This window comes from Meleagris gallopavo, unplaced genomic scaffold, assembly GCF_000146605.3.
Source record: "Meleagris gallopavo isolate NT-WF06-2002-E0010 breed Aviagen turkey brand Nicholas breeding stock unplaced genomic scaffold, Turkey_5.1 ChrUn_random_7180001848261, whole genome shotgun sequence".
Taxonomy (NCBI): Eukaryota; Metazoa; Chordata; class Aves; order Galliformes; family Phasianidae; genus Meleagris; species Meleagris gallopavo.
The window spans coordinates 442-12,045 of NW_011115750.1; the positions used below are offsets into that span (position 1 = coordinate 442).

Here is an 11,604-nt window from a genome sequence, read left to right on the forward strand (position 1 = left end):
TCCTGCAACGATGCCACAGGCTACATAGGCTTTCTCCATCCTGCCAGCTGACAGCCCTGATTCCCCCTGCTTCCTAAATACTTGGAGCAAATGGGAACAAGCATACTGCTACCAGTAGAAACTTTCTTAACTGAGAGCCTGCCCTTTCCTTCCAGATGATGACACCAAGTCTATTGCCTGGTGTCTTAGCAGAAGGTTACAGCTCATGACATACTGCTGGTTTGTCTAGACTTCCAACAATCACCACAGTTTCAATATCTAACCCATTTCATGATGTAGCAATCGTTCAACACAAACGCATCCCAAAAGTGACCAAACATGAAATGCACCTTCTCTGCAGAGCCTGTTGCCTATCCCCTGCTCTCCCTCTGCAACCCTTCAGAGACATCCTCCCCTCTTGGGCTCGCAGACATTCTTACTCTTTGGCCTCAACCAATAGGCTAACAGAACAAACCAAAAAAATGCTGTGAATGTAATGGATTGATTCAGCACCTGTTTGGTTTTGCAAACACCAGCTGCCATCCCAGTGCCACATCACAGACATATTTTTTAGTCCTCTTCCAGTCTGAACTCTGCTATTTGCATCACAATGAAAATAACGTCTGAACTTCCTCTAAGTTTCCACATCACGAAAAACAGTCTCTTGCCCCAGTTTCCTATATAACACAATATGGTTGGAGAGATCCAAAGCTGAAAGAGACCAAAATAAACATCAGAACTGCCTCTCTGCCAAGGTCATGCTGTTATATTTTAAACAATGGAGAACAAATCACTGCCCCGCTAAGGACACAAAAAAATAACGCAGACTAGAGTGACTGAGATACCAGAAGTGTTCAAGAAGGGAAAAATAAGTAGCAGGACAGTATGAGATTAGAGCATAAAAAAGTCTCTTCAGGAGTACAGCTCCTAATTTCTGTCCTTTAGCGATTGCTGACTGTCAACAGTTCATGGGAACATCAATTAGGTAAGAGAATAATGGTACTACAGATGAGAATGGCACTGCAAGTCAACTTTGGGCTTGCTTCTCCTTTCAGGTGTGCCCCTGGTTACTATGGAAATCCTTTGCTAATTGGAAGCACTTGTAAAAAATGCGACTGCAGTGGCAACTCAGACCCAAACCTGATTTTTGAAGACTGCGATGAAATGACCGGCCAGTGTCGCAACTGCCTGCGCCACACCACAGGCTTCAAGTGTGAGCGATGTGCTCCAGGTTACTACGGGGATGCTGTATTCGCTAAAAATTGTACAGGTATTGTCTGTAGTTCGATGTAATGAGCAGAAAAGAGTAGGTACTGCATGGGGCACAGACTGCCTCCCAGAGATGTTTAAAATCAGTCATCAGACGCCTGGGAGTGGGCCTGGGAGGCAGGGGGGGTTTCTGGCCACACTCCTAGTGCATTACTGTGGACGTTCCATCAGCTGAATAACCTCTGACCCTAGCCTGTTTTCCATTACCCATAAGGAATTCTCAAGAGCCCAGACCCCATATCCCAACTAAATGCCAGACAGCACTTTGTCCTCATGCCCTTTGTCATAGCTTTGGCTGTGGGAGGAGAGACTGCATCTTTCTCCAAAGAGATGAGAAACAACCACAGCCAAAGGGAAAACGCAAGTGCTCAGAGCAAGGACCTTGGAGCTGCCTCCCAATCCCATTGCCAGAATCCTTTCCTCAAGGACAATAACACAAATGAGGAGGATGGATCACTCCTAGCTCTCAGCTTGATTTGTTTTAAGCCATTCAAGCGTGCAACCAGCTTAGAAATTGAAGTACTGCAGGGTTCAAGGTGCAATCCCTGGCATGTTTGCAATCTCTTGATAAAATTTCCATGCTTCTTGTAACTCAATATGCACCTGGAGTTTTTATTCACTTACTACAAAGTATTAAGTTTGGGAGCCTGGAGATTAGAAGCTATGAGGACAATCTGGACTCAAGTGTCTTTTGTGCAGCAATCTTCATTTACGCATACAGTGTATGATGCAGTTCCTTCTTGTTTCCTGTTTCCAAAGTGTAATTCACCTCACTAAGTTACATTAATTCAACTTAAGCAGAATAAGGAGAGGAGGTAATACACTGTAACCCCAAAAGCTGATCACAGGTATCCAAACAAGCCAAAGACAGAGGTTGCAGGAACTGCACATCCTTAGTTCACATCTGGATCTGGGCACCCAACATATGCCCACAATTCAATCTCTGTGAATTTGAGGTTGTAAAAGCAATTCCTGCTTATGCATTTCATTTTATGCTTTCAGCAATCTTTTGGTTGACTCTAGCAAATCCTGACTTTGAAGTATTATGTTTCAGACAGTTATGCAGTCCTCATTCTACCTTCACTTCTGCTAAACACCCAAATGTGCTGTACTTAATAAATGGCAGCTGCAATGATCTCTTGCATCAGTCAACAAATCCATGATAGCCAAACTACTGTGGTAGCTTACAAGACAAGCTTATAGTTTATTTGGCAGTTCAGAATGACTAGAAGTTCTTATTTAGAAAAAATATTGATTGTCAAATAAGATAATTATCTTCTTTAAAACAGTCAAAAAAAAACCCATAGCATTAAAAAAAACAGTCTATGTATACATCTTTCATAGAGTATGAAGAGGTATACAGGAAAAAAAATAATAATAAAAATAAATAAATAAATAAATAAAAAGAAAAAGCAAGCAATTACTTCTATCCAGCTAAGATCATCCTTTTTTCTTTCATGCAGAAGAAAAAGTTTTTGTAGTTGTCAATAGCAGTTTTCAGCCTCTTTTCATTAAATTTCTTAATTATGTGTCCTTTATCCACACTTCAAAGCTTATGACAAATCTCCCTCAGAAATGCAGGTAACTTTCTCTACCAGTAAACCACAATAGCATTGAAACTCTGAACTCTCTATTAAAAATTTGGTACCTCCTGAAAAGTTGATGAAATATTGTCAGAACTGCTTTTGAAATGAATTTACTATAAGCATTTGTGTAACAAGCTAAGAGTTATCCAGTTAAATAAGAAGACACAATTTGATTTTCTTGAGTACTAACCTAATCCAAACTAGAGCTCTGATATATAGATCCTGTGATACAAGTTAAGAGAAATCTCTGCTTTTAACTGAAATTTCTCTTTCACTTCTTAATAAAACAAAGACCAAATTAAAACAGTGTAGATTCAGGAGCTGCAATAAGCCAGTTCAAACTTGTGGAGAAGTCAAAAGGTTGATTACCTCATAACATTCTTAACCAACTTCTTTCATCACTAGTATAAAGAATGAATACTTGTACTAACTTTGGTTCACTTACAAAGAAATATTCCAATGTTAGAGTATTGTGTTGACTTTGAGGCTGTATTACAAATTTTCCTAGAAAATTCCTTGAATGTTCAATGTGGAATGTAAATACAAGGGAACTCACAGAGAACAATGAATGTGCTGCAGTAAAATGGCAGTAAGCAATTTTCTTAGATATGAAATTCTGCTAAAACCATGAATCACAAGAGTAAAATGAATTCCAGATATCACTGCTGTTTCTCTATTTTGCTAATTTTTGTTATTCTATCAAAGTGCTCCAATAATATTTTCATCTTGAAAATAATATATTTTAAAAGGCCAATTAAATCTTGAGAGAGACACTTTAGATTAAAAATTAAACTTTCTAAAAAGCCACTTGCGTTGGCAAAAGAAATACAGCTTACTCAGTTTAAAAAAATGTTAAACCTCACTTGTTCTTCATTTTAAGTGGTAGGAGATACTTACTTCTTGATATGATCAACCTGGAATTAGAGTCCACTATCACTCCCTGACAGCTGGAAACTTTATTTGGTGGGAGCCTGACACAGCATTGAGAAGTTCCACAGGCCTGCAGAGAGTTACATAACAAATAATTAACATCAGCTGTACTGCTTTTCTTAGCACATCTCCTAAACATCACCCTCTGCAGATGGTAATGTACAACGGCACTGCTGGACAACTCTGGCCTTTCTGCCTCTGCTTTTGACCAGCTGGGAAGCTTTGAACAAGTCATTTCAGCACATACTTTCTGAGTCATGGCTAATATTTCATCTGGCCCACTCTATGTAATTAAGGAAAAATCAGTCAAGGAAGCCCTTGATTTTGGTTTGATTACCTTTGCACAATCCTACATACAATCATTTCATTAGTCTTGGAATGGGAAAGCTGGGTTGAACATTTTGAAGATTACTATCTTAAAACCCTTTTCTTTTCCTCAGCATGTAACTGCGGTGGGAGAATGTGTGACAGCCAGACTGGAGAATGCCTCGCAGACAGTCCTGTAATTTCTACTGGCACAGACTGCCCAACCATCAGTAAGAATAGTATTATGAGAACACCAAAAATGAAGATCACTCTCAGATGCTTGCAGATACTAACTTAATAGCTCAGCTCTCTCTCCAGTGCACACTTCTTATACCTTGATTCTGCAGGGCGCTTAAACATGCAAAGATCCAGTGCCCTGCCAACTGTGTATTTTAATTTGTACTTACTTGCCTGACTGAGCCCATGAATATGTTCAGCTCTGTAAAACAGCTATATGTTTAGGTACAAACTGCAGAGCAGTAGGGATATATCATGAAAACTACTTCTCTAGGCCTAGAGATACAGATACCCTAAAATGCTACCTTGCATATCATTTCTGTTTTTCTCATTTTATATGAAATATAAATTGTTACTGTTGGATTTGACATACACACTTCAGTCAGTTGCTTTTCAGCTATCTGCCCTATTCTAAATACAGGAAGCCTGTTCCAAAAGCACTGTTACAACTTCTAGTGAATACTGATACTTTTAAAAAGATAGTGTTAAGACTATAGTATTACACAGACTATGTGTCACCTATGGATTCCTAAGCATGTTCCCAAGAAGAGGGATCACGTGTCCAGAAGCACAATCAGAAGAAAAACATTTGGCAGCTGCTGCCATCAGGGAAACAGATGTACAAAACCAAGCAAAAGTTCCTACAGGAATCCGTGTTTCATGTTCATCTAAGTCTCCTGCATTTACTGGTGGCACAAATGTCACTAAAAACAAGGTGGTATTGCAAACATTCTTACAGGACAAGGATGTAGTTCTGCAGCAGCATAATTCAACATGTCAAAACTCTGCTTTGAGAAGTTGCCATTCTAATTGGGTAGACAGCCAAGAGTCTGGCTGCTAGACATCCTTACTTCTCATATCACCAGATTTAAAATGCAGAGTTCTGGCTGCTGGCAAAATGAACTTGTTTTTTTGACCCTCATCTGTTGTTCTCTGGGACACAAACACGTGGAACCTCTAGGGAATAGCCAGGAAATGCCTCATCTCCCGCTCCCTACTGATTGCAGTGCCGCCTCGATGGCCCTTCAGAGCAGTCCCATCTGGTGCTGCTCAGCTGGAAGCATCATGCCTGTCCTGTGGGACCTTGGGAGTGGGTGGATGAAAGGGAAAGAAAAATGGATATAAATCAAGGCCCATCCATATCAGAAAGAGGAAACCCCATGGAGCACTCAAAAGTAAATTTAAGATGTTAAGTTTCACAAGCACTAAAAGTAAAATGGCACTTTTATTTTCTTATCAGGCTGCGATAAATGTATTTGGGATTTGACAGATGACATCCGGTTAGCAGTGCTGGCTATTGACGAAAGCAAATCAACTTTATTGAGCATCTCTACAGGTGTTGCAGCTCAGAAACGTTTGAATGACCTGAACCTCACTACCACCCATCTCCAGGTACAAATATTGATGATGTTTTGCTTTTTTTTTTAATGTAATTTTCATCTATGGGTTTCCGCTCCATTCATGTAAATTTACATCTCCGCCCTCAGTGCAGAAATTTGATTTGGGCTGTGCTGACTTCTTATTTTCCCTACACACAGGCAGCAATGTCTGAAAAAAAGGACCTCTCCACGCTTCGGACCATCGAAGTCGATGATGCTGCAGACGACATGAATGATCTCCTGAGAGAGGCAGAAAACCTGGATGACCAGGTTTGTTCACAGCCAGTGCACAGAGGCCTTGTGGCTTGACATATTCTCATGCTGGCAAACAATGTTCACTGCACAAGACCAAGAGTGCCCTGAAAGAAAGTTAGGATAATGTTTTATTTCTCAACTTTCTACTTTACTGAGGCTCTAAATTAAAAGTGCTGAAGACCCACCAAGTCTTCTTCCCAGAAAAGGAAGAGCCAAACTTTTCTGAGCATTGTCAGAGGTTTGTCAAAGACAGCAAAGAGCCTTCCCTTGGAATCTAGTTCCTTTTTCCTCCCATTACACCATAGGCACAGTAGACACTCTGCCTTGCAATTTCAAACCGAAGTAACCAACATTAAAGTAATTTGGACTGACTTTAGTAATCTTCATATTATATTTATTTTACATGTCTGCCCTTGTAAAATTCCATTTAGTCTGATTAGTCACTTCACAGTGTGCTACAAAGCTGCTGGTTTAAAAGCCTTTTGAGGTACCCACTGAGATGGGAGCCTGATCAGCACTCAAGATACGTTTTAACACAATTATAATCATAAATGTTACATCCATATTCAATTGTCAGGCTATAAAATTAAGGTTATCTGCTCTCAGCTCACAGAACACTTTCACTGCACCCTGAAAGAATACTGATGTGATATGTCTCAGGTTGGATACTGGGAAAAATTTATTCTCAGAAAGCATGATGAGGCACTGGTACAGGCTGCCCAGGGAGGTGGTGGAGTCACTGTCCATGGAGGTGTTCAAGAAATGTGTAGATGTGGCCCTGAGGGATGTGGTTAGTGGGTTAGTGGGGATGAGTTGGGGTTGGACTAGATGATTGCAGTCATGTTTTCCAACCTTAATGATTCTATGATTGATTCTGTGTTAAGAATGAAGTTCAAAATTGCATTTCTTGTATTTTAAATGAATATTATTGAACAGCTTTTTGTTAGTGAAATATATATATTTTAGGGAAATACACCAGGCTGTATTATTTCCAGCCAGAGACAACCACAGCTGACACAGCAACTGGAGTGTCTTTCATGCTTATTGCAAAACACCACAGTGTACATTTACTTACCAATTCCTTCACAAGGCAAAATTATACCATTAGGAAAACTGAAATGCAGGAGAACAAAGAAGAAAAAGCAACAACAAAAAAAAAGAAAAGAAAGAAAGAAAGAAAAAGAAAAATAAAGAGTGAAAAAAAGGCTGTATAGACAAGTGGAAGACAAAATTTGGGTTTGGGTATTTTTAATCAGCACATATTTAGGAGAAAGGGCACTGCAGAATTACAAAGGCTCTGCGTTCAAAAGAGAAGTGTGAGTGCATGTGATAAATGTAGTCTGTAACTCCTGGAATCTGCTCAGGATGAGCTCGGAGTAAAGTTGCACACAGCTTGACCATGAGTGTTTGGCAGACTTGGGGGAGCCCAACACGTTTCCTGCTCAGGCTCCAAGCAAAGCACAGGACAAGTGCCCCATGCCACTGGGGAACTGAGGGCCATTAAGAGCACCCCTCACTCACGCAGCTGTGCTTCCCACTAACCTTTTGGAAACCCTGACAGCAGTAAAGGACAAGCCCTTCAAAGACTGAAAACAAGCAAGCGGACAATACAAGCCTTCCACTAAGCCCGGCCGGGTCGGCGTGGCCTCGGCGCCCCCTGGTGCCGCCGCCTCAGCAGGTCTGGCGCCGCCATGACGCGAGCACAGCAGCAGCCCGAGCTCTCCAGCCTTCACTCCCATGCTCAGACTGATTTTACAGTGTGGATTTTCGCTGCTGCAGCGCTAAGAGGACATTGAACTGAACACTGCGCCACTGCCAAGCGTGTGGTGCAGGCGTACACGTACACACATGGTCAGCAGCCATGTTATCTTCTCCTTCCTTAGATATACCAGTGAAAATTAAATTTAAGGAATCCCAAAGTTAACATCATGTCCAGATAATATGATAGCCATGCCATGGTAAATGTTCACCTCCCTAACAGCTTCACTCAGTGCCTTACTTGTTCGGGGACCATGTCACCTCAGTGCACATGTGGGAAATGCAATGGGGAGTGCAGCCCCAGCCATAATACAGAACATCAGGGAACCCCTCTTTCCTATGATGTGCTGTGAATGGTGGAGCACTAGGACAGATTGCTGAGAGAGGTTATGGAGTCTCTTGGAGACCTCAAAAAGCTGTATGGGCATGGTCCTGGGCAACCTTCGGGAGGTGTCCCAGCTTGAGCATTGGGGTTGGACCAGATGACCTCCAGAGGTCCCTCCTCAACCTTCACCTGTATTTACAGGCTTTTGTGATAAGAGTGTGGCTATGCTCTTCCGGGCCTTTTGAATCCTCATGCTTGTTTTCTTAATTTTAACAAGTCGCAGAGCAAGCAACCTCGCATGAGGGAGACACTGATCTAAAAATGGTGGTGAGCTTCATGCCTTACTCTGCAGTCTATACACTTACTCAATAAATGTGATATCCAACAAAATAAACCAGCCCTGCTGAATGCCTAGGAGACTCAGCAGATGGGAGGTTTACAACTGTACATAATTTATGACAATTTGATTGCAGCCAAGTGATGGATAAACGTGGGATAGATTTTAATCTCTCACTCTGCAATACTGAAAATATCGACAAGACAGCCCTCCACTTCAAACACCTCTGTAAATAACACTTTATATGATAAATGGACTTTTGCATGCTCATCAGGAAAAAGCTAAATGTGTGTTTACACTGCTCATCTCCACACATGCATACAGATCTGAAAGAAAAAAAAAAAGATTTAATATCTTGCTTACATGGTTTATTCATAGGGAAATCAAGCTTCCAGCAAGGGTCTACTGGTACAGAAGGAAATCATGGAGACCAACAGCCGTGCTACTCAGCTCGTGCAGAAGCTTAGTAATATGAGGGATAATATTCAAGGTAAATAGATTTATTTCTAGTTCAGCTCACTGTGAAGCATGTATTAATGAAACTTCCAGCAAAAAAAAGGCCATAGCACCCCGGTACTCTGACAAAGCAACCCACACATAAGGCAACTAGAGCCTGCAGTACCACGATGAAAGGTTGTCTCTGAGTTGGTCTGACAACTAGAATAAGTGTATCTCCTTCATTTTTCTCATTCTGAAAAAGCAAAATAATAAATAAGTTTACATGAAATACTTGTAAGATAATTCAATTTGTAACCTCTGATGGTTTGAATAGATAGTCAAGGTATTTATATATACTAGTGGTAAGAAAAAAAAAATAGAGTTGATATCAGACTGGAACAGATTGCAGCCACAAGCACAAGCATGGGAATGGAGGTGAGAATGTTTGGTGAGAATGTTTGGTGTCTTCTTTTATAGCAGATCAATGCAAGTGCTCTTTTCTAGTCTTGCAGGTAAATAACAGAGGACACACATATGCTAGACAGATTTTTTTTAAATATCACTTTTCCTTTTGGCAGTCAGATCTGACTAAGTCTGGTGATCCCTCTGCTGAATCAGCAATATTTTGCATTTTAGAAAATTGTTTCTTAGTAGAACTATGTTGATTGATTGATATAGCATCATGCAAATGCTTCTAAAAAGAAAAAGATCTTGTGGATGTACTGCATCCCCAAGCTCACTTTGGAAGGTGGTGATGATTTTCTCCTCAAGTTGTTTATTGCTTCATCTGACCAAAATTTTCATTTGAGTTTGAGTTCAGACCCATCCAAACAGCAATAGAGGGTGACTGTTGTCTTTTTTTTTTTTTCCTTGAAATAGAGAAGTAGCGTTAGAAAACTGCGTTTTCATTGGCTTCTCATTTCCCCACAAAGTGAAATGCAGAATTTTAAACCAGATGGCTAGAGCAGACTGTCAGAAATGGTTATAGTGATGCTGTCTCACAGCAGGAAAGGTAACCATGATTAAGAGCTCCCAAAATTAGAAGAATGAAACCAAAAGCTTTTTCATGTTAAAATGAGACAAACTGTCTCCTGTTATCTCAGTGTCATGCTCATCTGTGCATATGATACGTGGAGATGCAAGTGAAACTTAAGTCTGTCTTTGGGCAACATGCTGGAGCAATAAAACATCTCTAGAACTAACATAAATTTCAAAACATAATTTGTCTTCTGACTGTAAATGGACGTATTTCAGACCTTCCCAGGTGAAGATTTGTTTGATTTACAGCCTGAGAACTGCTTGGATCTTCAAGAATTTTTACTGTACTATACATCAAAAGTTAAATGACAACAGTGAACACCTTCCCAAGCACAATTGCAAGTCCAATATGATCATCTTCATCTAGAGTATCTGTGGCATAACATTATCATAATGGTATATAAAACTGAGATTACACCAATCTCTGCTTGGAAAAAGAAAGCTGTGGAGCCATTCAGTTACTGCTGAGACTGAGACTTTAGAGCTTCACTAATGAGTTCAGGATCCATCTCGAAACTGCATTAAAAGATACTCTGCCAAAGAATTTGTTGTGTCACAGTGATACATACATACTTTATTAAAAATTTCAGATGGACAGTGCTGGCTTTGGCAGATCTGCTTATCCACAAAACTGGTGATGAACGCAAGCCAAAGCTACTCACAGGGTACAAAAGAGGACATGGTTGGTATTTGAAGCCAGAGATGAAAAAGTGGGAAAACTTCATAATGCTTGCTCTGGGAATGGGTAAACTCAATTTCAGCTGCAAGGATCTCTGAACTGAGACTAAAACCTTGAAATAATACCCATCTCCAAACCAGCAAGCCATCATCAGACCGGAAGTTGTGTGTAAAATCTTAAAGGTGCCTCAAAATTCTTCAGATGGCCAAAGAGATTATTTTAGTCTCCTTGCTGCTATTTTTATTTAATAAACATCATATTTTTTCAGTAGCACTTAAAAACCCAGATGATCCCAGATGAAAGCCCCAATCTGCTACGTGCCACAGAGCTCAAATTGAAAAGATGATCCCAGCTGCCAAGCCAAATAAAGCACATTACCCTTGCCTGTTTACTCTCATCGTCTTCTGATGAGATCCCTACGTATGCCAGAAAGTGTTTATTTCCAGGTTTCATTTTAAGACTGGATTAAAGATAATAATTACCTACTGTAGAGTCATAGGATAATTAAAATTTTCTTTTGCTACCACATGATCTAGATTCACAAAAATAGAAGTACTCTACAATGTTTACTTCTCTGTAGCATGCTAGATTGACCATCTGTTCCTTTTTCCCACAGAAATCAGCAGCAAGATGAAATACTATGCGATTCAACAAGAGCTAAGCCCTGAAGAAATTGCCCAGAAGCTGAGTATGGCTGAGGAGATGCTGAAGGAGATCAAACGTCGTAAGCCTTTCACAAATGAGAGGCAACTTGCAGATGAAGAGGAACATGCTGCGGTGGACTGTGAGTTTTGAATCTGCTTTCCATTCACTCAGATGTTGATGCGCAGCTGGCTCAGGCTGGGCAACTTAGGGCATAATGCTGAGGTCCATGCTGGGCAGCTTAGGAGGTAATGCTGAGATCCTGGGGAGGAACAGCAGATGCTGGTGGTTGAGCAGCCACACACATCACAGCTTGGGAGAATGTAAGAGCAGGTCATATGAGTCCTGTTGTGTCCATCAGCAGTCTTCTGTCATTAATTACTTAAACAAGAAGTGAAAGAGATTAAATAATAATTCCTACTCCTGATGGTTTGAAGGAAAAAAAA

At 40.5% G+C, this 11,604-nt stretch overlaps 1 protein-coding gene across 1 annotated transcript; it reads left to right on the forward strand.

The window, feature by feature from the left end:
* The first annotated feature begins 960 nt into the window (after positions 1 to 960).
* On the forward strand, positions 961 to 11,326 carry LOC100540985 (laminin subunit alpha-4-like). Its single transcript, XM_010726653.2, has 6 exons — positions 961 to 1,249; positions 4,205 to 4,300; positions 5,548 to 5,699; positions 5,846 to 5,956; positions 8,740 to 8,851; positions 11,133 to 11,326. The coding sequence occupies exons 1-6, from the start codon at positions 976 to 978 to the stop codon at positions 11,309 to 11,311; spliced, it is 924 nt and encodes a 307-aa protein (XP_010724955.2). The 5' UTR covers positions 961 to 975; the 3' UTR covers positions 11,312 to 11,326.
* The last annotated feature ends 278 nt before the right edge of the window (positions 11,327 to 11,604 follow it).

Excerpts from the sequence above, each read along its gene's own strand:
- LOC100540985 (XM_010726653.2), top strand. The coding sequence starts at position 976 with ATGGTACTACAGATGAGAATGGCACTGCAAGTCAACTTTGGGCTTGCT. Across the intron at positions 5,700-5,845 it reads TCACTACCACCCATCTCCAG|GCAGCAATGTCTGAAAAAAA; the intron begins GTACAAATATTG and ends CCCTACACACAG. Across the intron at positions 5,957-8,739 it reads CAGAAAACCTGGATGACCAG|GGAAATCAAGCTTCCAGCAA; the intron begins GTTTGTTCACAG and ends GTTTATTCATAG.